The sequence below is a fragment of the Corvus hawaiiensis genome, chromosome 8 (genome assembly GCF_020740725.1).
Source record: "Corvus hawaiiensis isolate bCorHaw1 chromosome 8, bCorHaw1.pri.cur, whole genome shotgun sequence".
In the NCBI taxonomy this organism is placed as follows: domain Eukaryota; kingdom Metazoa; phylum Chordata; class Aves; order Passeriformes; family Corvidae; genus Corvus; species Corvus hawaiiensis.
Window position 1 is genome coordinate 14,294,468 of NC_063220.1, and position 24,315 is coordinate 14,318,782.

At 57.1% G+C, this 24,315-nt stretch overlaps 1 protein-coding gene across 2 annotated transcripts in view; it reads right to left on the reverse strand.

Annotated features, from left to right (window-relative positions):
- Positions 1 to 5,740: 5,740 nt before the first annotated feature.
- The window catches only part of SLIT1 (slit guidance ligand 1), a 61,598-nt gene continuing 43,023 nt past the window's right edge, over positions 5,741 to 24,315 (reverse strand). The window contains exons 5-38 of one of the 2 annotated variants that reach the window (XR_007205143.1): positions 23,188 to 23,259; positions 22,975 to 23,046; positions 22,498 to 22,569; positions 22,026 to 22,189; positions 21,489 to 21,636; positions 20,911 to 20,982; positions 20,588 to 20,659; positions 20,410 to 20,481; positions 20,144 to 20,287; positions 19,832 to 19,995; positions 19,698 to 19,721; positions 19,104 to 19,248; positions 18,894 to 18,968; positions 18,522 to 18,665; positions 18,119 to 18,262; positions 17,835 to 18,001; positions 16,647 to 16,779; positions 15,483 to 15,551; positions 15,029 to 15,100; positions 14,735 to 14,806; positions 14,365 to 14,436; positions 12,681 to 12,844; positions 12,211 to 12,335; positions 11,883 to 11,980; positions 11,085 to 11,224; positions 10,614 to 10,707; positions 10,303 to 10,440; positions 9,529 to 9,766; positions 9,311 to 9,441; positions 9,065 to 9,219; positions 8,706 to 8,994; positions 8,143 to 8,354; positions 6,250 to 8,052; positions 5,741 to 5,940 (exon numbers count right to left, since the gene is read on the reverse strand). Coding sequence is in view for 1 of the 2 variants with exons in the window: in XM_048311365.1 (XP_048167322.1) it covers positions 7,808 to 8,052; positions 8,143 to 8,354; positions 8,706 to 8,994; positions 9,065 to 9,219; positions 9,311 to 9,441; positions 9,529 to 9,766; positions 10,303 to 10,440; positions 10,614 to 10,707; positions 11,085 to 11,224; positions 11,883 to 11,980; positions 12,211 to 12,335; positions 12,681 to 12,844; positions 14,365 to 14,436; positions 14,735 to 14,806; positions 15,029 to 15,100; positions 15,483 to 15,551; positions 16,647 to 16,779; positions 17,835 to 18,001; positions 18,119 to 18,262; positions 18,522 to 18,665; positions 18,894 to 18,968; positions 19,104 to 19,248; positions 19,698 to 19,721; positions 19,832 to 19,995; positions 20,144 to 20,287; positions 20,410 to 20,481; positions 20,588 to 20,659; positions 20,911 to 20,982; positions 21,489 to 21,636; positions 22,026 to 22,189; positions 22,498 to 22,569; positions 22,975 to 23,046; positions 23,188 to 23,259 (4,198 nt within the window). In the remaining variant the exon portion in view is untranslated. Of the gene's footprint in view, positions 8,053 to 8,142; positions 8,355 to 8,705; positions 8,995 to 9,064; positions 9,220 to 9,310; positions 9,442 to 9,528; positions 9,767 to 10,302; positions 10,441 to 10,613; positions 10,708 to 11,084; positions 11,225 to 11,882; positions 11,981 to 12,210; positions 12,336 to 12,680; positions 12,845 to 14,364; positions 14,437 to 14,734; positions 14,807 to 15,028; positions 15,101 to 15,482; positions 15,552 to 16,646; positions 16,780 to 17,834; positions 18,002 to 18,118; positions 18,263 to 18,521; positions 18,666 to 18,893; positions 18,969 to 19,103; positions 19,249 to 19,697; positions 19,722 to 19,831; positions 19,996 to 20,143; positions 20,288 to 20,409; positions 20,482 to 20,587; positions 20,660 to 20,910; positions 20,983 to 21,488; positions 21,637 to 22,025; positions 22,190 to 22,497; positions 22,570 to 22,974; positions 23,047 to 23,187; positions 23,260 to 24,315 lie in introns of both variants that reach the window. The other variant, XM_048311365.1, reaches the window with a different exon arrangement.

Below are 24,315 nucleotides of genomic sequence, written 5' to 3' on the forward strand. Positions count from 1 at the left end.
CCCCTGCTCAGCCATTGCATCCCCATGGCTTCACTTTCACATTGCTGCACAGAGTCCATTTGCAGGAATCCCAATGCCAGCCTCTTTCCACACATAAAGCTGCAGTGCCTAGCAGGGCACTGTGTGGGCCCTGAGGCTGCCAGACCTTTAACAGCCACCTTGCTGGTCCTTGCTCAGCTGCTTGTCCCTGATGAGAGCAAGGGTCTGGTGCAGCCCATGAATTCAAGAGATGCTGGCCCTGGGAGCAGAGGCTGGAAAGGGATTGGCTGCAAAGAGAGTTGCTTTTTTCAATGGTTGGCATTGAACCCCAGATCTCAAAGCCTGGGGGCTGGAGGTGAAAGGCAGATAATTGTGTTTAAATCTTTCATTGTACCCCTTCAGTACAGAGGATGAAACCAGGTGTTTGATTTGCACGCCCTTCACAGAGCACCTCTGGCTCTCTTGCAGGTATTCCCTTTCCCAAGCATTGACACACACAGTGTTGCAGTACATTTTTCTGTTACTGTGAAATGGCTGATTTAAAAAAAAAAAATCCTTTACCTTTCCTTCGAATTGTGCTAGAGTAAGTTAACTCTCTGAACAGCTAGGAAGTGATTAAATCTAGCCTGTCAGTCCCTGTACAGATTAATATGAAGTTATCTATTACTTTAATTTTTACTGCATGCATTAAATATGTCAAACATTCCATCAGAAAATATTTAAAAGCGTTTCAGGAGAGGTGCAAGGCAGGAGGGCACTGATGGCAGTTAAGTGACTGATCTGTACCTCTTTTGCATGTTGTCTCTCCCTCTTGCTTCTCCATCCCTACTTATGGTCCTTCTCTAGCCTCTGGCCCAGCCACATGTGCCCAGATTTCTTCTCCTTCCTCTGGGCCGGGTGTGTGTGTGTGAGCACGCCTCTTACCTTTGCTCCTCACACCATTCCCCTGCAGCAAATCCCCTCTCCCCATCCTTCACCATCACTCCTGAAGCGCCTGCACCAGTCACCATGCACCGAGTGTTCCTTGAGGCTTTCCCTCTCTCTTCTCCCATTTTTTAGCTGCTGGTAAATGGTAAATGCAGGCTGTCCTGCTCCCTGCCTTCTGTGCTTCTGGGAGCAGGAATCCCATTAGGATAAAACCCTATAGAAAGTAAGTGGAAAGAGTCTTTCTAGATGGGGTGCTGCTGCTCCAGCCTCCCGGGTGCCTTCCTGGTGCTTCACCAGCACCGATTGGTTCGAGCATGGCAAGGTTGGGGGACGGCAGGTGTCACATTGGTGCTGGAGTGGAGCAGCTTCTGGGCATCTGTCCCAGTTGGGTGTGCACTGCTTGGCTTAGGCAGTGGTGGGATCAGAACACTGAGCTTCCCGGCAGTGTCCCTGACAGGCAGTGGTGACGTGTGCTGCTGAGGCACAGCCCCTGCTTTACAGCCGTCTGCTACCAATGAATGCAGCTCTTACACCATACAAGGGATGCACAGGGAGCTGCAGATGAGCTTAATGAATGGAAGAAAATAAGCAACATGATTTATTACCTTATTCCACATGGACATGGAGTGTGTTTCCATGTGCTACAGGCACAGAGTTGCCCACTGGCACTACCACAGTGCCATCCTCAGATCCACAGTCTCATTGCGCTCCTCTTCCCCTGGGCCACCCCAGAGCTCCCTGCTCTGCTTCTTGAGCTCTGGATTTCAAGTGCTACATCCCACAAAGCAGACCTCTTTCTGTTACTTTGGCTTTTCTTGCTGGCTACTTTCTCATCCTATTGAAACCAGTCTCCATCATGCACCCTGGTCCATGAACAAGGAGCAGCTGTGCACCTCCACAGATGTCCTCACTCTCCCTCTGCTGCCAGCCTCCCTCTCTCATTTGCATGGTTACCTTTTTCTCTCTCTCCTTGTCATCGGCTGCTGTGGGTCTTCACACTTCACATGTCCAGGATCCGTCCATCTTAATCAACCTCTGGGAGGAGCTGCGTTTGCCAAGCTCAGAGTCAAAATTTATGTTGGTGCTGTAGCAAGAGCAGTTTGAGCCTGAGATGGCTCCTTCTACCTCTAGCTGTAAGGATCTTGTTTAGCAAGGCCAGCCCTGGAATGGGTTTCCCCGCTGACAGGGTGTGTGATATGTACCCAAGGTGTGCACATATTTATATTCATCACTTACTCATCCCTGGTGAGGTCCTGTTTGCCGGTGTTTGCTCTGTGCAGTGGGGTTTCTGTAGTCACCTGCCAGCATGTCAGGGAGATGGATTTGCAGCAAACCTTCTCTGAAGAGCTGACCAGTCGGTGCTGATGCTTCTGACAAACTTTCTGCTGCATTGCTGATCACGGTCCATCAGCTGGGAGAGCAGGATGAAATTGTTCCCGCTGCTCTCTGCATCTGGGCTGGGGGAGCCATGCAGGGCTGGGCTGAGCAGGCTGGCTGGCTGCCCCCACCACTTTTTGCTGGTGTGCAGATGAGCAAGGCTGCAGCCCAGCCCGTGTCCCAGCTGCTCTGTGGCACCTCTGGAAAAGCTCTGCTAACTCCTAGTAACCTCCCAGGAATAGAAATGCAGTCAGATATACTGGTGCCCTGTTTTTAAGACTTGCTGATGGACACTTTTTCTCTCCAGCTCATATACTTTTAGCCTGACAGCTGCATTCCCAGTTGAAGGTGACTGAGAAAGCTGTGATTCCCAGCCTTCCATGGGCACAGGTAGTGCCTGGGGCAGCATGGAGGTGCGGGTGGCCATCCAGGTTGGGCTCTCACCTTTCCACCATCAGCAGTCATGCCGGGGGGAGGAGGGCTGAGCCCTAGCCAGGGTGTACTTGGGTCTGCGTCCTTGGGCTGTTTGCCTGGACAGCCCAGGAACAAGATGGGGATAGGCTCCTCCTTGACAGGGAATGCCACTGCAGCTTTTCTTGTAGCAGTAGGTTTTTTGAGCAAACCACAAGGCTATGATGTCCCCATGTCGCGTGCGTTCCCCCCGTGTGTCGTAGCATCCATTTGGCCCATCCTTTAGCTTGGTGGTTGTGAAATGAATCCATCTGTTCTAAGATGTTCTCAGGAGTTCTTGTTGTATTAAGCTCACCCCTAGGCTTAGCAGAAATCACAGTCCCCATCCTCCCTGCTCCCCTCCCCGCGGACAAGCCCTCTCTCTCACGAGCACTTCCACCTTTTCCCCAAAGGGCAGCAGAGGGCAGCTGGCGGTTTTGATTCAGGGCACGTTGGCAGCTTTGGGGCAGCCGAAGGAGCTGGGATGCAGCCGGCCAGCATTTGTGACATGGGTCTGGAGGCCAGGCGGTCCCACGGGCTGTGTTGCTAGCCAATGTTTTCTAAGTCTGTTTGTAAGAGTACCTAATTTTAAAATGAAATGTGAATATATATTATGTGTAGGTGCCATGTAAGATAGTGTTGTGCTAGGCAGCAGGATGCTAACCTACTTTTTAAGCTTTTTGGGGGCAGGAAAAAGCATTTTTCTCTCACTTCATGCTCACAGATCTAATATTGTAAATAGGTTTTTAAAATATTTATTTCATGGGCTTTCCACAGGTTCTCGTTCTGACTGGTGTGCGGTGGGGCTGTATTGCCCAGTGTGCCGCAACCAAAGGGCTGGCGACTGCGTGGGGGATGGGATGGGGTGGGATGGGTGGGTGGTGGTGGTGTTCAGTTTGGTTTTATGTCACATCAAAGCTGAAGCATTAACTCTCTTCATCTCGTTTTGATGATGTCAGACCTGGTCGATGGCCACAGTCTCTAGGGAGGCTGTGAGCTCCCATGGCTGGTCAGGATGGCTGTTCCCCAGGACAGGGGACACTGCAAGCAATAAGATTTGTAGTAATAATGTCTGCTTTGATGGCAGGGGCTCTCGGGGCTCAGGGCCAGGTGGGAATAACTCTGCTCCCAGCAGGCGCTCAGTCCAGCATGACCTGGAGGTGCTCAAGGAAGGGTCCCCAGGGATGCAGAAAGTGGGGGATGCTGTTGCCCCCAAGGAACCCCCCCCAAACCATGGGGGTAGGGTAGGTAGCTGCTGGTAGCAAACTCCCACTAGTGAATTACTGCCTTTGTGGGTACAGGTGACCCAAGGGAGCACACTGCTGTCACTGCTACAGTCCCAGGGCTGGCTCCAGAAGGTCATTTGCTCATTTGCTTGTCATTCTGCAATTTTAATTCTCCTTCCAGGAGGTTTGAGGTCATTTCGTAATTTTTTCTTAAGTGGATTTAGATTTTTTTTTTTCTTTGTTAACTCCTTTTTGCCTGGAAGTGTGGCTGGCTCTGACCTTCCAGCCCAGCTGTCTGTGTAGGGCAGCATCAGCAGGATCAGGGCTGCTTTTATGATGATGGGTCTCTGACTTTGGAGGATGGAGTGAGGGGTGCTGCTGGGTGCCAGCCCTGCAGGACCCTTCGCCAGTCCCACACTTCCTTCACCCTTGGAACAGGTGTGTAAAAAAAGAAAAACAAACAAACAAACAAAAAAGAAACAACACAGTAATTTTTTTCTTAAGATGCAAGATGTTTAAATATTATCTCCATCCTGATGGCAAATGTTTTTCCTTCATCTGTGTCTGCTTCCCTGGGAGAGTTTTGTTTCTCTGTTTGTTTCTATATGAATTTTAGACACTGAGCTGAAATTCCTCCTGTCCGGTACTGTATGTTTGAGCCCAAGCAATGTGAACTGTACAGACCAGCAGTGGGAAGTGAGAGCCGGTGACTGCACCTGGGAGAGCCGTGGCTTGGGACGGCATTCCCAGTTGGTGTAGGGAGTGGGAAGTACTGCGCCACAAATTGGGAAAATGAACTGTCTGCTGTGAATTCTTGGTTGGAAATGTGGAGAGGAGTTTCCATTAGATAATGTTTACATACCTCACCTGATGAACCTTTGAAAGTGTATATATAAAAAAAAAAAGAAAATAAAATTATATTAAGTTGCTTTAAATCAATATGTATAGCTATAAGAGCTGGGTCATTTGAACTTTGAATATGTATTGATTCTCTAAATGTTGACATTTTGTGAACTCTGTGCTCCTGTCTTTTATTTCATCCTAGCCTATGGAAAAAGTTGTGTTCTTGTTCCAGGTAAAAAGTCCCTGACTCAAATCTGAACTCCTCAAGGATTCCCACCACCTTGCTTTCTTTTCTTCCTCACTGTCAATATTCACCCTATGAGCTTTCTAAAGGTCCGTATTTTATTGCAGCTTATTAAACGTTTCTTTGATATCAATGTTTGTTTGGTGTGGTAAGTGGGGAAGAGTGAAGGTGAGTGAGTGCATGAGGTAGGGCACAGCAGGCTGGCACCCTCCAAGTGTCACACCCTCCCTATGGAGAGGGGTATAAATGCCTGTGCGGGGTTTCAGTGCTCCCACACCAGTCCCTGAGCTGTGGCAGACTTGTGTTTGTGGCACCAACAGTGCAACCTCTTGGTGCTCCTGGGGACTGCTGCCCAGACCCCCTCTTCCCTTCCCCAGAGAGCTACAAGTGCCCAGTTTCCCCTGGAGCCATTCCATCCCCACAGCAGGCGCTGGCCCTTCAGCTTCCCACCTGCAAGACCCCGGCAGTGATGGCTGCTTTTGCAAGGCATTGCATGGACAACCCCGGCTGCTTGTCCCTGCACCATGGGGGCAACACTTTGGCCAGAAGTGCTGGCCAGGGCTGCTCCAGGAGTAGGAAATCATCCCCCAAGGCAGGACCAACTCTTTCCATCCTGTGCCACCTCCTCGCACACTCAGCAGCTCCCAAGCATCAGCTTCCCCCTTCTCCCCACCAGGAAAGAAGAGGCCAAGCCTCTGAATGAATAAATGTCATGTTCACATGGAAGACAACATAGACAATACCAAACATCTCCTAAAACAATACAGCCTCTGCCAGCGGAAGGATGCCCAGCGCCTCCCTCGCCAGCCTAGTACAAACCAGCGTCTTCAATAGTGACACACACAAACCCCACGGGCCAAACAAAGCCACCGTCATTTTCCTGCCCAGTAGCATCTGTAAACAAAAAGAAAACATCATTTGTTGACCCCAAACATATAAAAATACTATAACAAAATGAAATACAAATATATATTAGAATCTGTAAGTATTCTGTATAAAGAGATACTTTAGCGGTTAGCGTACAGCAAGAACAGAAACACAACACAACCAAGCCCTGGGCGGGCCACAGGCAAAATGAGTCGCATCCCAGCTCCTCTGTGTGGCAGAGGAGCTCCCATGGAGAGGGCATTTGTGGCAGAAACACATCCCCGTGGTGGTGGAAACGCCCTGGATGCTAGTGGTGAGCAGGGATGGTGACAGCACCTGCAGAGCTGGGTGTATCCCGTGGAGATGCCTGGAGCCTGGCCGCAGCTGGCAGTGCAGACCTGAAGCCGAAGTGCTGGAGCAGTGTGATAGAGAGACCCAGGACTGCAGCTCTGGGATGAGTCTGTCCACCAGGGTGATGTGGTGTTTCACTGTCCAGCCATCTGCAGTGTCCCAGGTTGGGCACCCACTATCCTTGGCCCCCACAGTTGTAGAGGTGATGCTGCTGTGGATGTTGGGTGCATACTGTACCCCGGCACAAGCTCCCCATGTGCCCCTGCTCCCACACCAGCCCAGCACATGCCCTGGCACTGTGGGCTTTGGAGAGATGCTGGGTATGGGCACTTCAGTCCACAAGCTGGTGGATCCTGCCCTGGCAGTGGTGTTGGCTCCAGGCTTGCAGGTTTGGACATCTTCAGCCTCTTCAACTTGGCACGCACAAGACTGAGGCCCATGGACGGGCATGGCAAACCTGCACCCCAGCTGTCCCAGCAGCCTCTTGCTCCTGCTGGCTGGGTCAGTGGGACATGGGGTACTTTTGCCCAGCTGCAGGCCTGCTCCCCTAGGACAGAGCCTGGAAAAAAGGGATTCCTGTGCTGCCCTCACACAGCTCCCACCTCTGAGCAGAGCCAGCTGGCTGAGCCAGGGGTATTTGGGGCCCTCTCCACATGAATGGCACAGTGCTGGCCCCCATGGCACAGGGCAAGTTGGCACTGGAACCCTCAGGGACATCTGTGCGTTGCTGCCTGTCCCCCACACAGTGTGCCTGGCGCTGCCCTGGTCCTGCTCCACCAGCGTGGCCCTGATGTGACCACAGTGGGCTGGACCCATGCGTGCCTGTGCACTGCAGAGCCCAGCCAGCATGCACGGACTGGGGGCATCACCAGAGGGTCAGGCTGTGGCCACAGAGCTGGTGACATTATCTGGGGTACTTTGGGCTCCAGCAACCTGCAGGGAGAGAGACCAGGGCTGCTGGAGGAGAGGACGGGAAACCAGGTCTGGGCTCACCAGGACTGCAGGATGTTGGCTGCACCACGCAGCCCACTGTAAGCCACAGCTTGCCACAGCTCACAAGGCTCTGCCATGTCAGGTCCCCCTCCTCCAGTCCCAGGTGTTGAAAAAGCCCTCAGATTGCTGGGCTGATGCAAGAGATAGGGATGCCGGAGGGGACTCCCTGGGGATGCAGGCACTGCCCTCCGTGGCTGTGGGGCTGCACTGGCTGGGAGGCAGAGTGCCACAGGGAGAAGATGGGGCAGCTGGGCAGGGTTCCCACTCCATATCCACACATCTGTGTAGTTGCAGTTCTTAAAAAAATTCTCTATCTACACATTTGCTTTGTTTGTGGGTTTTTTTTCCTTTTTTTTTTTTTCTTTTTCTTTTTTTTCTGTTTCCTTCCCAACCTTCTAGATGCACCAGCTCTACCCTCTGCTGGGCTCCTCAGATGCAGCTGCAGTTCGGAACACCCAGAGAGCAGCATCATGCCCGCAGGGCAAAGTGAGGTCCTTGGCTTGGGGGTGTCTCCCCGCCAGCCCCCCGGCTCTGCAGGGCCGGTGGCTGCTCACAGACACTGGCTGCAGCCGCACTTGCTGGGCTTCTCCACCTCCTCCACAAAGGTCGCACCGTTGCTGCACTCGAAGGCGTATTTCCTGCGCCGGAGCCGCAGCCCAGTGCAGCAGCTGGCATCAGGGCCACCGCAGGTCCCCCGGCATTCCACCCAGGCCACCGGCCGCGTCGTCTGGCAGATGGTGTAGCCCCGCTGCACCTGGTGGTAGTCCCGCACTGGCTCCCCGCGGCACTCTGGCTCTGTGGGACAGCGGGACAGCAATGGTCAGCCTGGTGTCGTGGCATAGGGCTGCCCTCCCTGGACACCCACCTCCTCAGCACCTAACCTACCTTGGTCACAGAGGGCTCCAGTGTAGCCATCGTGGCACTCGCAGGTGGGCTGGCCACCTGGGGTGAGATGGCAGTGGCCATGGACACAGGGCTGGTGGCGGCAGGGGTCGGGAGGTTCGGCAGGCTGGTTGCAGAGCGCACCCTGGTAGCCCTCGTGGCACTGGCAGCTGTAGGAGAGGGCGTCGAGGGGCAGGCACAGCCCGTGCACACACCTGTGGGCACACGGTGCTGTCAGGACCTGCTGGCGTGGCACCAGCACGCACAGCCCACCAGCACTGAGCACGGCATGGCTCAGCACCAGTACTGCACTGGGACTGGTACAGCACCACCTGGTACAGTACAGCTATCATGGCACAGCACAGGTGTGGCTCTGGCATGGCACCACCAGCACAGAACAGCCTGGCACATCTCAGTGCTAGTGGCATGGCAGGGCACTGCTGTGGCACGGCACCACTGAGATGGCACAGGACTGACACGACACAGCACCAGGAACCAGCCATGGGGCAGGGTGGGCAGCCAGTGGGAGGGGCGGGTAGGGCAGACAATGGGGTGAGGGCACTCACTTGTGCCCCTGGCAGGGACCGCCGCGGGGCTGGTCGCAGTGGGGCCCATCCCAGCCAGGCTCGCAGTGGCAGACGGGGCCCTGGGTGCCCGAGGGCTGGCAGATGCCGTGCAGGCAGTAGAGCTTGCGGCAGGGCTCGCAGCCCGGCACCACCCCCGGCGTCATCCGCGTCTTGGTGAAGTCCTGCAGCTCGTTGTTGATGTAGAGGTTGCGGATGCATCCATGGAAGCTGGTGCCATTGAGGAGCTGCCAGAGGCGGAAGGCAGCCGAGTTGACATCCACAGGCATTCCTGGGGAGAGCAGGACCGTCAGTGCACCCGGATGCCCCTCATGCCCTCCATCACCCAGTCCATGTCCTACCTCCCACGTAGAGGGGAGCCTCACTGTTCAGCGTGTAGTGCTTGCCCGAGTTGTCCATGGTCATGGGGCTGCCACCATCAATGGACAGGTTCACCATCTGGTCAAAGGTCACCAGCTCCACGGTATGGAACTGCCCGTCGTTGATGGTCTCAGCACTGGCGGGGATGGCTGGGTCACCAGGGACGCCCCCAGGCCAAAGCAACGGGGGTGGAGGTCCCCAGTGAGTGGAGAAGGGGTGCCAGGTACCTGTAGATGGCCGAGCTGGGGTGGGTGCCAGGGTCATAGCTCACCCTCACATGGCCCTGGTACAGCTCCACAGCCATGTGGTCACTGTCACCGTTGTACAGCAGGATGCCATTGCCTTCAGCCGTGGAGACCTGCCAGAGAGAGAGGTGGGAGCCCACATCCCTGGGGCAGACCCACAGTGCCATCCCTCAATGTGCCCACGCCCCCCTAGCCCTCACCTGAAGGGTGATATTGGCCCGGGGCCAGTCTTGAAGGTCAGTGAACTGCAGGTACGTGTCACGGTCCACGAAGTTGACGCTCAGCAGCTTCTCACATTTGGGGCCGCCGAAACCAGGCAGGCACTGGCAAAGGGCGCGGGCACCCCGCTCCACACATGGGGCCCCGTTCTGGCACTCGGCTCGCTCACAGAGGCCAGGGTGGCCAGCGGTGTGGGGTGGCATCTCACAGAGCTGGCCACTGTGGGGCCAAGGGTGCTGCTGGGCTGGGAGCTGGGAAAGCACCCTACATCCTGCCCACTGCCCCATAGGGCTCTGACAGCATTCCCCTGATTTGGGGTCCCTGGGGAGGCTCTCCAGACACTGGCATCAGAGGGATGCCTGGATGCTGAGCTGTGCCCTGGGGTCCCTCCCCAGTGATGCTGGCTCTCCCCAGCCTCCACCCCTAGAGACACACACTCCCAGCCTCACTCCTTCCCCTCACACTGAGAATGGATGGATGGATGGATGGATGGATGGATGGATGGATGGATGGATGGGTGGATGGGTGGGTGGGTGGGTGGATGGATGGATGGGTGGATGGGTGGGTGGATGGATGGATGGGTGGGTGGGTGGGTGGGTGGGTGGATGGATGGATGGATGGGTGGATGGGTGGGTGGATGGATGGATGGGTGGATGGATGGATGGACGGACTTGGCAGCCAGGACTTGTCCCTTCTGCACAGCAACACATAACCATCCCCACTACCCCAGGTGTCCCATGTCTTCCTGGTGGTACCTGTAGCCCTCGGTGCAGAGGCAGGAGTAGCCGTTCACCTCATCCAGGCAGCGGGCGTTGTTCTGGCACCGGTGGTCCTGGCAGTCATCGAAGTCCTCACTGCAGTTGCTCCCCACGTAGCCGGGTGCACACTCACACCTGGGGTAGGCAGGGGGCTCGAGGCTGCCCCTTCCTTCCCCCCTGCACCAGTGGGTGCCTGCTCCTCCTCCTGTCACCTGCTTCTCCATGCCCCTCACTGCAGTCCCCAAAAAGCAAATCTACCCCACCCCCAGCCAGCCAGAAAAAGCGGGTTTGGAGAGGAGGGTGCTCACCTGGGCCCCTGGCTGGTGGAGATGCAGGTGGAGTCATGCTGGCAGGGGTTGAGCTCGGCTGAGCAGAAATTGGGAGGCTGTTCACAGAATTCCCCTGCAAGGCAGAAGAAGGGGTGCCCAGCAGCTCCAGGACCAGAGGAGCAGCCCCAGTCCCCCTGGGGCAGAAGGAACCCCTGGGGGACTCAGCTTAAGGCAGGGAGCTGCCAAGCCCACAGCTTGCACCCCATGGGCACAGGGCTCTGCTCCCCTAGAGGCAGCTCCCACCTGAGCCAGGCAACTGAGGGCATCCCAGGATGTGGGGTTCAGCTGGGTGTACCCAAACTCAAGACAGCTAAACCCAGAGGCCATGCAATGGGCATTGAGACAGCAGGCAGAGGAGCTGTTTAGCCCTCATGGGTAGGTAGAAGCACTGGGCACATTCTGGTGCCAGGTCTGTGACATTTGGGGATGGCTGGGCCCCATTCCAGGTACCTGTGTAGTGGGCAGGACAAAGGCAGGTGTAGTTGGTGGCACTGGGCACACAGGAGCCCCCATTCTCGCAGCTGTGCTCCTTACAGGGGTCGCTGGTGGTGTGGCAGCTTGGGCCCTCGAAGCCCACTGGGCACAGGCACCTGCCACAGGGTTGGGGCAGTGTCAAGGAGGAAAACGAAATGGAATATTTTGGGGTGGCTCCCCCAAAATGATCAGCACAGGACCTTGGCACAGAGCACACATGCACACCAAGAGCTGGGTTTGGTGTCCTCCTGTCAAATGCTGGGCACAGGGGTGGTGCCCGAGGATGCTGTGTTGCCACGACAACAGGCTGAAAGGCCTGTCAGCTCGGAGAGGGGCTGCACAGCCTACCTCCTCACCCCAGCCTGCCAACTATTTTCAGCTCTTAATTGCAGCCTGATTCCCAGAGTGGCCTAAAGCATTCAGGGCAGTGAGGGTTTTGTGAGGGTAAGGCAGCCCAGCAGGGAGCAGCAGCGACTCCGGGACCACAGCAACCACTCCCAGTCCCAAATCCCTCTACCTCCCTGTCCTCCTGTGGTGCTGGTACCCTCCTCTCCCCCACTGACCTCAGCCTAGGAGCCTTTTGGGCTGAAGGCATGGGGAGGTGAAGTCAGACAACATGAGCTGGAGCTCCCATGTGAATGCAATGTCCCAGCTATATGCCCAAGGGAGCATGCAGGAGGTGAAAGAAGTATCAGAACTTCTCTCCATGGGATGCCAGGGTCCCTTGCTACTGCCCAAGCATCCACCTTTCATGGATTCCTGTCCAGCACTCACCTGAACCCAGCTCCTTCCCCCTCCTGAGGCTGGCAGGTTCCCCCGTTGGCGCAGGGGTTGGAGGAGCAGCCACTGAGTGCCACCTCGCAGTCCCTGCCCTGGGGAAGGACGGAAAAGTGGGAGCGAGGAGGGTGCCACAGCACCCGCCCAGCTCTCCCCATCCCTCTCAGCAGGATGCTGTGGCACACAGGGAGGGTAGGTGGACCCGAAGACAGCAAGCCCCAGGGGCATGGCAGAGGCCCTGCTCTGCTCCCCTGCCCTCTGCAGGGACATGTCCCCAGGCACTGGGGACCCCTGGGATCAGGGTACCTTGTAGGGACCAGGGTACCTTGTAGCCACTGGGACAGGCGCAGCGGTAGGAGCCAAAGGGGTCATTGTGGCAGGTGCCCTGGTTCTGGCAGGGGCTGGAGAGGCAGGGATTGCACTTGGCCTGGACGCTCAGGGCGGGTGGGCCTGTGAGACGGAGATGACCATCAGTGCAAGGAGTGATGGGGACACGTCCTTTTGTGGGCACCGATGTGGGGGCAAAGCTGGCACCCCACCGATGTGGGGGCAAAGTGTTGCTGGGAGCAGAGCCTGTCCTGCCAAGGGGCTGTGCACCAGGCAGTGGGACAGGCACCAGTTTGCTCAGTCACCAGGGATGTGCCACCAGGCAGGTAAGAGGATGGAAGCATGCTGCTCCCCCTCCTCCACAAGGCAGCTCAACAGATGAAATCCTGGAGCCAGCCAGACTCACAAAGCATTGCTCTGCTGGGTGCCCAGGGGAGGGCATGGATAGACAGCGTGGGCACCTCTCACCTTGGCACTCAAATTTCTTGGCAGGGGTGGTGAGCAGCAGCTTTCCTTCCATGTCGGGGGGCCCAGCGCAGCGGGCAATGCCTGGCTCCTTGTAGCCCGTCTTGACCCAGCTGGAGAGCCAGCGCAGGTTGCAGCTGCAGTACAGGGGGTTGGCCCCAATGGCTCTGCATGAGGAGAGGGGCAAAATTGCACCTGCTGCCACACAGAGGGAACTGGGCACAACTCTGTCACTTGACCGGGATGCCACATGATGGGCAAAACAGTCCTCCTCCATTTCTGGACCCACCAGAGGTGCTGCTCACAATGGGAGGACTGGGACACACAGCCCCACAATGCTGCCCAGTTAGACCACCCTGCTGCCAGACCCACAGCCCATGCAGTGCTTCGTGCTCTGCCCTCTTCGGGCTCTCCTCCACTGTCCACACAGAAATTCTCGGCAGTCCCTCTCCAGTACATGGGCAAAGCTGCCTGGGGCCAGCAAACTGGACAGAGTACCTTGAGGCCATGCAGAAATAACAGGACCTGCATGGGAGCTGCAGGGCCAGCCCGGGCTCTGCCACACAAGCCTGCAGGACAGAGACACAGGAGTGGGCTGGTGGGAATGAGCAGTGGGTCACGGCCAGAGCTTGTGCAGACAGCATTGGGGGAAAGTGAAGAATTGCTCTGGGAAAGGAGGAGGAGGATGGAGGGTTGCTCTGCTCCACAGCAGAGAAGGGTACGGAAACAGTGGAATTTGTGGGAGGCGGAGGGCCTGGGTGTCTCTTTGAATCCTCCTTGACTGCAAAGGTCAGCAGTGATGGAGGGCTGATGTGACCTCATGTGACAAAGGAAGGAGATGGCAGCCCAGAGGGCAGGCAGTAGGGACAGCAGATCTGCTGGGGCTGACAAACCCAGTCCTACAGCACCCACAGCACTGGCTGTGGCACAGCTCAGCCTGTGGGAACCAGCAGTGCCGGCTGGCAGCAGTGAAGGCAGCACAGCCAAGGGAAATTGGAGCAGAGCAAGCAGTGTTGCTCCCCAAAAAACAAGGAGGCCAGGATTGGAAATCAAGATGCTCTTTGCAGACTGACAGAACAGCCTGAGACCCCCAGGATGCCAGGAGCAGGCAGCTGGGAACAGCTTAGCAGAGACAGGGAGGGGACCAAAAAGACACTATGAGCAAAGTTAAACCCTGGCCCCGGGTGGTGGGTATAGGGCAGTGCTCCTGGGGTGCAGGCTCACTCAAAGAGGGGCTGAAACACCACCACTGGCAGGAGGATACCTGATGACAGACTGGGGGGCTGTTGCAGGGAACTGCGCTGGCAGAAGGCAAGCAACACGCTGGTGTGTGTCAGAGCAGCTCCTGGCAAACCACAGCTGCGACACTACTTTGCATGGCTTGACCTACATCTTGGGGGACCCCAGAGATCTGGTGGGTTGGGGAAGGATCCTACACCACATCCACCTAAGACCATAGGGACATCCCAGCAGCACTGGGAGACTCAGCGGCACATCTGGATCTGAGCCTGAGCATGGGCAGCAGGTCACAGCGCTATCCAACAAATGATGTCACAGGTACCAGCCCAGAGAAGACGGGAGAAGGCAGCTCACCCTCCAGGGAAGCCAAGCTCAGCCCAGTGGTTTTTAAAGGTCTATGGAGCCTGCATCCAGCCCCGAGCCCCGAGGAGTGGGAGGAGATACTCACAGGTGGGACAGGGAGGTGACATCTGCGAAGATGCCCTCAGGGAGGCTGGAAATGTCATTGCCATGGAGAGACCTGAAGAGAACACAAGGTCCTTTGATGCCCAGGGCTCCAAGGTGGGCAGCAAGGACTGCAGCCCCACCCCACGGGTCCAGGTGTGGGTGGCAGAACTGGACCCCCACCACAGTGTCACTGTAGCAAATGCACCGTCTGCTCCGAGAGCATATGAACCTTCCTATGCTCCTTCTGCAGCCTCTACCTTGCCCACCTGCCTGCACCCAGCTCCAAGCAGGCACAGGGGACACAGGGACACAGGCAGCAGCAGAGAAGGAGCCAAGCAGGGCTGTGAGCAGGGCTATGGGCCGGTACTTACAGCAGCCGCAGGGAGCGGAGGCCCTCGAAGGCCAGCGGAGGGATGCACTGCAGGGAGTTGTAGCTGAGGATCCTGCGGAGGGAAGCAGACAACACAGCTGTGTGTGTTGCAAGGAACCCGCCCTGGGCTACACGCTGCCCCTGCGTGAGCTGCATCTCAAACCACAGCTTCACCCAGGCCGAGGGTGGAGACCTTGGTGTCCCCAGCACCCCCCAGGCTTTGGGGTCCCCTAGAACAGCCCACATGGCTCAGCTGGGCTGCAGCCCCGTGTGGCACCGCAGGGACCGCACTTACAGGGTGGTGAGCTGGCTCATGTTGGTGAAGGAGGAGTTGCTCAGGGAGCTGATCTTGTTGTTGCTCAGATCGCTGGAAAACAGAAACCCCAGGTCTTGGAGCCAGCTGGGCGCTGTCCCCTCTCCCTGCTCCCCAGCCTGCTCAGCTGGAATGGGGTGCAAACAGCAGCAGAGCACAGCCTCCAAGGGAGCAGCAGGGCTGTCGCACAGGGTGATGGCAGCAATGCCACTTGTCCCCCCTCTATTCCATGCCAGGTGGTGAGCAGCCAGAGGCTGAGCATCACTGCCAGCCAGCTGTGTTCCAGAGCAGAGGGGGGACACAGAGGGATGCCAGGGGTCCCCTAACACTGCCAGACCCCTCCTCAGGATCACACACCACAGAGACAGCCCCTGCCCTCACCCACAAGTTCCAGCAATGCCTCCAGCTGCTTGGGCTCCTGCTCCCGGCTACTTACACAAGCTGCAGATACTTGAAGGTAGAGAGTTGCCCCGGGACCTGAGTGAACTGGTTTCCATCCAGGTAGCTGCAAGGGACAACAAAAGCACCTTGGAGCGAATGAGAAGCAGGAGATCCCTCCCTCTGTCCCCCCTTTCATGGGCTTAGGGCTGCAAGAAGCATCTCCAGCATGACCTGCCTCCTGGACCCAGGGCCCAAGGTGTTCTCGGGGGACTCCTAAGCTGGCAGGGGAGCTAGAGTGTGAGTGCATTAGCACACCTGAGTTTGGAGGCACGTCCCTGGGGATGCTCTCCCAGCAGCCAACGCGTGCAAGCACAGCCAGCAACGTGCCACATTTACACATGCGATGTGAGCGTGGGAGGCTGTAAGTGCTCCCAAGGCATGTGTGAGCATGTGAGAGATGGCGGAAGATGCAGAGAGAGGAGGAGTGTGCAAGACAGTGGGGGGGGGGGTGTGCAGGGGTGGTAGGTATATATATGTATATATATCTGTGCCCAGCCAGTGCCTGCAGCCCCTGCGCACAGGACCTGCTGCCATCGCTCATCCCAGAGGGGTACAGAGCCGCTTTCGCAGCGATGGGCATCACGGAGCCTGCACATCCAGCTCTGGCATGGCTGCGTGGGTATCTCCCTGACACCCACGGTGACGGGTGGCTGACCCCAGGCAAACCACATCCCATTGCCCACGTGCTTGGGGCTGGCACTGCCAAGGCATCCCTGCAGCTGTGGTGAGAGGGGATGGCAGAGGCAGAGTGCCCCTGTCCCTGCTGCCGATGGCAGGCTCCTGGGAACCACAGAACCCTGAGCTGCATGGCTGTGTGGGGACCACAGCTGCAGGGGGTGGTTGTCCCTTGCTGTCCCTTCCCAAGGGCCAAAGACAAGGGTCCCAGCTGCTGGGTGACAACACCTCTTGCACAATACCCTTGATAGCCCTGAATTGTAAGAGAGACTCTTGCTGAGCCACTTGCTGGTGTTGGGGCTGGATGGGATCCCTTGGATGGCTGGGGGTCCTACTCCCACTACCAGGCCAGAATGGGGGTGTGGGGAGGAGCCCAGGAGTCTCTGCCCTGACACCTGCAACCCCACAGCAGAAGCCCCTCACCCAAAGCTGTAAAGTAGATGGAGGGTTAGGGGGAGAGCTTGGGTACTCGCCCACTACTCACAGCTCTGTGACATTCTTGGGGATCCCCTTGGGCAGGGCCTTGAGGTGCTTGTTGCTGCAGCGGACAACAGTGTCGAGGCAGGTGCATTCCTGCGGGCACTGGGGCCGGGGGATGCAGCTGGTCTCCTCCTTACCTGCACCAGGCATGGAAAGCCACTAAGTCACCAGGGTCCAGCCCTTGGGCATCACGTGAGGCCAGATTCAATGCCTTGTGCCTGCCTAGGATGGCTCCCCTCCCATGCCAACCATTCTCCCCTGCCTCCAAAACAGGATGTTGCAGGCAAGAGCAGTCAGGAGTTAGCAGTGCAGGAATTGCTCCTGCACCCAGAAATTGCCTGCCCCACTGGTGTGGATACCACCAGCTCAAGGCTGCTCTGATTTTCACCATTTTCATGCAAAAATGCAGTCACAGGGACAACAGAGGTAAAGGCACAGAAGAAGGGGCTCAGCCCTGCAAATCCTCCTGAAACAACCTCCTTCATCCATCTCCCAGACACAGGTTAGATGGAGCTGAGCCTATGCTGAGCAGCCAGAGGAGCTGGCACTGCTCCCCCTCCCTGCCATGACGCTGGAATCCTGCGGGAGAGGCATCCCTGGGACAACCGTATGCTATCTCGCACCGTTAGGAAAGGCGCAGGATACAACCCTTCAGTCTTTGACGTGGTGGAGGAGGGAAAGCAGAAGAAAGGATGATTTGTTTGTAAATATTTTCCAGAGGGCTCAAAAGCTGCTCTAAATTTAAAAAAAAATATATAGAAAAAAGGTTTTTTCCCCACGCACACTCCCCGTCTGCTCCATCTGCCCAGCTCTGGTGCATGTGCAAGGCTGAGAAGGGAAGGCGGGAAGGAGCAGGATGAATCCCAGTGGGCTTTGCCTCCACATCTGCTCCTGTCAGCACCCAGGGCACAGCGTTTGCCAGCACAGACTCACCTACATACAAGAGCCTCAAGGTGCAGTGGTTGCAAACCCCTCTCCTGGCTCCAGAGTGGATATCTGAGTGCAGCCCCAAGGGCTGGGTACCAGGGAGGGAAACTTGTATCGTTAGGGGAGGGCATTCATGGAGCCCCCTTAACTTGCCAAGGGCACATCCTGGTGGCAAGGATGGTGCTGGGACAAGGAGCACAGTATCATCCTGGGAGGAGCAGCCTGGTCTCCCCTCGCCCTCAGCACTGCAAGGCCCACGAGTTACCTTCCTCACACCTGAAGTCGGGGAAAGCCACATCCTGGAGTGGGATCTGCCGGAGGAAGTCGGGGTTTTGGCACCGAGGGTTCCCTGTCACGATCTTCCTCTTGCGCAGCCAGTCCCCCAGCCAGGCCAGCTGGCAGTTGCAGTTGAAGGGGTTGGCGAGCAGGTTCCTGCACATGGGAAGGAGCACAAGGGCAGCACCCGAACAGCCACCAGGCAAGGGGACCTGCAGCCCTCCCATGTCATGCGGACAGGCTGGGAGCATCCCCCCGGAGCCCAGGACATACAGTGTGGAGAGGGACTGCAGCGTGTCAAAGGCACCCGGTGCAATTGTGCTGATCTGGTTGTCGTACAGGGAGAGCAGGCGCACGTTGCGCAGCCCTGTGAAGCTGTCGTTGTGGATGCAGCTGATGCGGTTGTTCCTCAGCATTCTGCAGAGGGAAGAGAACAAGGGCACCTACAACACAGGCAGGCGCCATGGGGGAAACCCACCTTAGCAGTGCCCGGGCTGTGCCCACCTCAGTGCTGGGCAGCAGAATGAGCCTGAGCAAGTCCCTGAGCAGCAAAAGCCTGCCCCCCCAGCACTGGATACAGCCAGCTGGTGGGCAAGGCACTCCTGAGGTGGCCCTGCAGGGAGGCAAGGAGTAGGGATGTTCCCATCCGGGTGCTCATGGAGGAGAGGGGACTCACAGTGTCCTCAGCCCGTCCAGGCCCCTGAACATGCCGCTCCGCACAGACTCCAGCTGGTTGACAGTGAGGTGCAGCTCGTTGACAGAGGATGCCCCCTCGAATGCCCCATCCTCAATTTCTGACACTTTGTTGTTGCTGAGGTTGCTGTGAAGAGGAAAAAGCAGGCTGGGATGAGGGCTCTGCCTTGACCTCATCCTGAACTCTGCCTCCCCCAGATCCCACTAAGCACCCTGTGATGCCAGTCCCTCAGAGGACCCTCAGGCTGGGACGTGGCCTACATTTCATGCCTCTGTCTGCCCTGGCATCAGAACCCCCATGTGCCTTTCCAGCCCTCAGATACTCCTGACATGGCTGTGCCTGCCCAATACTCACATTTTCTTCAGATGTGTGAGTTTCTTGAAAATGCCAGTGGCCTCCAGGATGGAGATTTCATTGTTGTTCAGGCGTCTGCAGTGGGCAGCAGTGAAAAGAGCTCAGCAGATGGCTGCAAAGTGCTGGCACAGCCAAACCCTGAGCCAAACCCCAATGCCAGCAAGGTGCCTGCTGCAGAAGGGAAGGCAGAGTGAGCGAGGAGACTCTTACAGCTCAGCTGTGGACTGTGGGATGCGATCTGGGATCTTGGTGAGTTTCAGGTTGGAGCACTCGACCACACCGGATTCACAGCGGCATTTTGGGGGGCAAATCACGTCACTGTTGCATTCACTGTTCAGCTGGTAATCCTCTGTCCCTGTGTGTTTGTGAAGGCAGCATGGGCTCCCACAGGCAGAGGCACAGGAGGCTGCACCTGCCCCGTCTCCCTCTGATCCTCCCACATCCCTACTCGGTCTCATTCTCTTCCCCAGCTCCCCTCATTCCAGCCCCTGTGCACATATTACTCTTCTCCACACCCAAAGCAGCTTATCTGCAGGGATATTTGTCCTGGGTACACTGGGTGCTGCACTGCCCACCACCCTCCTGTGAACAGAGCTGAACCCTGGAGATGCCTCTCTGCCTGCCCACGCAGGTAACGGCACAATGGGAGATGCCACAACGCATCCTGGTACCCAGCACATGGGAAATGAAGCGCGGTTCTGCTGGGCCAGACCACAGAGCTCTCGCACAACACCCCTGCAGGCAGCCTGGCCAAAAGGGCACCATGTACACACCCATGTACACGTGTGTGGCTCCTCCGCTCACCTGGGATGAAGTACTGCTCTTTGGCTGTGGAGAAAAAAGCACATCAGCCTTCTGCACACAGACACCAGGCTGCGACAGGGCTGAGCACAGCCGGGCTGCAGGATGCCTGTGACAGGGCTGGGGACAGCTCTCACCCGAGCAGCGGAACTTCTTGCTCTTGATCTGGCCGATGCGCTTGTTGGCCAAGCGCCGGGGGCTGGCACAGCGGGCTCCGCTGGTCTCCACAGGGTTGGCACGGAGGAAATCTGCCAGCCACTTCAGGTTGCAGTCACAGATGAAAGGGTTCTGGGCCAGGTGCCTGTGCCAGGGACAGCGGGTGACACATTGCCAGGGACAGTGGGTGACACACCACCAGAGGCAGTGGGTGATCACCAGCTCCAGCCCTGGAGATGCTTTTCCCCCAGAGGCTCGACTGCCCAGGCATGGGAGCTGGTGCGGACACTCACAGAGTCTGGATGGCCCGCAGGGAGGTGAACGTGCCTTTGGCCAGGCTCTGGATCTTGTTGTCATAGAGTGAGAGCAGCGAGAGGTTCTGCAGGTCCTGGAAGGCATCTGCCCGCACACAGTTGATCTTGTTGGCATTGAGAAGCCTGGCAGGGAGGGAGGGATGTGAGTCTGGGGACCCCCCTTCACTGCACCATGGGTGCTAGGCACCTCAGTCCTGCTTCCCTGTGTCCCTGAAAAGCATCCCACACAGCCACTGGCGTCTTACAGCAGCTGCAGCGCAAAAAGTCCTCCAAAGACACCCTTGGGGAGGTCCGTGATCTTGTTGCCATACAGCACCCTGGGAAAGAAAGGCCAGTGTGTGCGAGATGAGAAGAGCAGTGTGGGCCATGGTTAAGGGGGTGCAACATCCACCCCACCCCATCCACACCAGTGTAGGCACTTACAGGGAGTTCAGAGAGCGCAGCCCCTGGAAGGCATCAGGGGCGATCTCCGAGATCTGGTTGTTGCTCAGGTCTCTGAAACCCAAAGGGAGAAGGTGGCCTGGTACCCTCTTCTCTTGTGCCATGTCCTCACCCTTCTGCTAGTTCCAGGGGACCACCCCCAACACCCAATATCCAGAGCTGGGGTTATCCAAGACCCCCTACCAGTGCTGCCATGTGGGGCACCCATGTCACAGCAGTGCCCCATGTCTGTCAGCTCTCAGCAGTGGCCGGCAGGGTGAAGGGTATTGGGTTTCAGGATGAGCTGGTAGAGGCTGCACACTTACATCCTCCGCAGCTTCTTGTAGGGTGAGAAGGCTCCTGGGGGGATGGACTTGATGCCGTTGAGTTCCAGACGTCTGCAAAGAGAAGACGGAGACATGAGGGCTCTAGGGCTGGCCAAGCCCCAGAACCCCACTGACAGAGCTGGGGGCTGCAGGACCTACGGTCGCAGTAAGCTACCCCACATGTGTGGAAATATTCTGCCCAGAGACAACTTGCATCCTGTGGTTGGGGCTTTCTCCATCAGGGAAAGGTGCCACGGGTAGGGGAACCATGGTGGCTGGGGTGGGGGAAGCACCTCTCCTCCCCAGCACCTTGGGTTTGGGGGTGCCTGCTGCCTCCCACATGCTTTGTGCACCATCCCAGAACGGGCTTTGCACCATAATTGGATTCCTCTAAGGAGATTGTTTCTCTATTTACATTTTTAATGCAGCTAAATCCAGGGCTAAATCTAGGCAGTGTGAGAGAAGGGCAAGGAAGGCCTGCTGCCCTATAGAGCAGCTGAGCTGTGGGGCTTGCTCCTGTGTTCCCAGTGCCTTGAGCCACCCAGAGCCCCATGCTGATGGTGTGGGGCCATACTCACATCTCTGTCATGGTCTCGGGCAGGTTGGCGGGGATGGCCGTGAGCCCCTTGCCCCGACAGTCCACAATGCCATTGCTGCAAGTGCACATGGCTGGGCAGGAGCCAGAGGACAAGCTGCAGAGCTGGGCATGTGCTGGGTCCGTTTGTCCTGCCAGGGAAGCAGCCAGCATTGGAATTGCAAAGAGCTGAGCCAGGCCAGTATGTGCCAGTACCCTGAAGAAGGGTGACAGCTCAGCATGCAGGGACAGTTCATGGCACCCTTGAGGGGGTGCATAAGGTCTTAGTGCACCCCAACCCCCTGCAAAAGCTCCAAAGGCACAGACTGATGTACTGTCACACTGATAGGGTGGCATTGTCCCCATATTTTCCCCACACCAAGGACTGTGCTGACCTGAGATGAACCCACAGCGTGGGTTCTGAGGCTCTGAGCTGGGGCACATAGCAGGGAGCAGAGATGGGGTGCATTGGTGGCACAAGCCTTGTCCCCCCAGCCCATATCCCTGCCCTGGCACCCACCACCTCCCCTGCCCCCCTCACCAGAGCAGCTGAACTCGTTCTTTTGGATCTCAGCCACGTTGAGGCCGCGAAGCTGGGCAGGAGCAGCGCACTGGGTGAAGAGCCCGATGGTGGGGCGCTGGCGCAGCCACTGCGAGAGCCAGGCCAGGTGGCAGTCGCAGAAGAGATGGTTGGAATGCAGGCGGCTGCAAGCGAACAGGGCAGTCAGCAGCCACAGGACAGCTCCTGCCCACCCCACTGCCCTCCGGCTGCCCCAGCCTAGCTCATTCCAAAGGGTGGGGGCATTCAGACGGAGATACAGAGGGGCCTAAGAGCATCTGCGCCTGTTGCCAAGGCCACCATGCTTGGGATGCTCTGCAGGGGTGTCCCCTCCATACCCTCCCCATGGTGCTGTCCCAGCACTACTGAGCCACCAGCACCAGCAGCAGAGCTGGGGACATCCCACTCTAGCCCAGGAGGTGACTCCCACCACCACCACGGCCCAGGCACTCACAACGTTCGCAGCTTGGGCATGTGGTTAAAGCTGGACACAGGGATTGAAGTGATATTGTTGTTATTCAGGGTCCTGCAGGAAGACAAAGAAGGGCAGGTCAGGGCAGACAGGCTGTAAAAGGGAACGTGAGACAGTCTAGGTGGCACCAACCCCTGGGAACAACCTGGCATAGGGTTAATGGATGGAGAACTACAGGCTGGGGACAGCCCAAACCCCCAGCAGGACTTGCTGTCCTTTCCAGGCTTCGACTCCCCACAGCCAGTGGCACCCAAGTGGCCCCCTGGGGCATGATCCAGCCCTGGAGCACAGCTCTGCAGCAGTGGTACCAGAACCCTGCTCAGTCCCTGCTCCAGCCCAGGGAGAAATGGCATGCTGGGGATGTCCTTGTAGCACCTCAGCAAGTGGGGACACCCAAGGACACTCTCATCCTTCATGGGGTTGCAGGCTGGAGGCTCCAGCCTGTCCCCAGTCACTTACAAGACCTCCAGCCCCCGCAGGGCACGGAAAGCCCCATCTTCAATGCAGCTGATCTGGTTCTTGTCCAGTTGGCTGCAGAAGAAAGAGAGAAAAAAGGAGAATTGTTGAGACAGCCCAGGCAGAGAGCAATCAAGTGCTCCTGATCACTTCCAGTACCTTCTGCCACTGGACCTGACCCCAAACTCCCTCACGCCCAACACTGCCAGGACTCACAGGTTCTTGAGGTCGGTAGCCCCACGGAATGCTTTCCTGGGGATGGCCTGGATGAAGTTCTCACTCAGGTCCCTGCAGAAGGAAGAGGCAGGAAGGAAAATGAGCAGTGCCTGCAAAGAGTGATGTCCCCTGGGAGCAGGGCACCACAGGCAGCGGCACACCCCGGCACTCAGTGATCCCTCAGGGACTCCGACACAGTGTAATTTGGCTGCAGGTCCTTGGCTGACCACTGCTCTGCTGGCTGTTCTGAGGCAAGTCTGGCTCCATCCATGGTGGCTGAAAGTGACTGGGGCTCCCTGGGCACTGCAGTCCCTGGCTCTGACAAGCAGAGCCGAGTGGCACAGCTCTAGGAAAACCCTCCATACTTAAATACTCTCTGACTGCTATAATTACAGGTCCCTGCTGATTAACTGGTAATTATACTTAGTGGCTCCAGGAGGAATTCCTATGGAGCCTGACCTACACTTCAGAGGGCACAAATAATTGGGTCATTATTTACTTCATCACTGCAAGGTACTGTCTGTGTAGTCACCTGCTCTGCAATGCCAGGGCATGCCAAGCCAGCAAGGGCTCTGTGTTGCAGGGCTGGCAGCAGGTCAGATCCCCCACCGTGCCTGGGCTGGTTTTTAAAGACCATGAAGACCACAAATCTCACTGCAAGTAGGGTTTGGGTGGACTGGCTCAACTCTGGGAGGACCTGTTTGTTTTATTTGCTCCCCATGGCTCCCAAACAGCCATTCCCTCTCCCACCCTAATAGTCAGAAGCTCCTCCAAATTTGGCTGGCAACTGCATTGCCTTTTCCCAGCCCAGTGCCAGCACAGTCCTGCTCCAGCCACCTCTGGGGCACAAAGTCAAGTTCCCATCTCCTTCCTGGCACAGGGAAACTGAGGCACAACATAGCATTTTCCCTATGCAAGTCCATGGGTGAGTGAGAAGTAGGACCAGGGCATCCTGCACAGATTAAATGTCCCCAGAACTACACAGGCCAGACAGACACCCGCATCCCAGCCCACACAGCATCTCAGGGTGTCCATAGATGTCAGCATTTCACACATAGTGCTCACCAGCTCTGCTTCAACATAACAAAGCCTGTTCGCTATTGATACCCTATAGCTGGACAGGGTCAG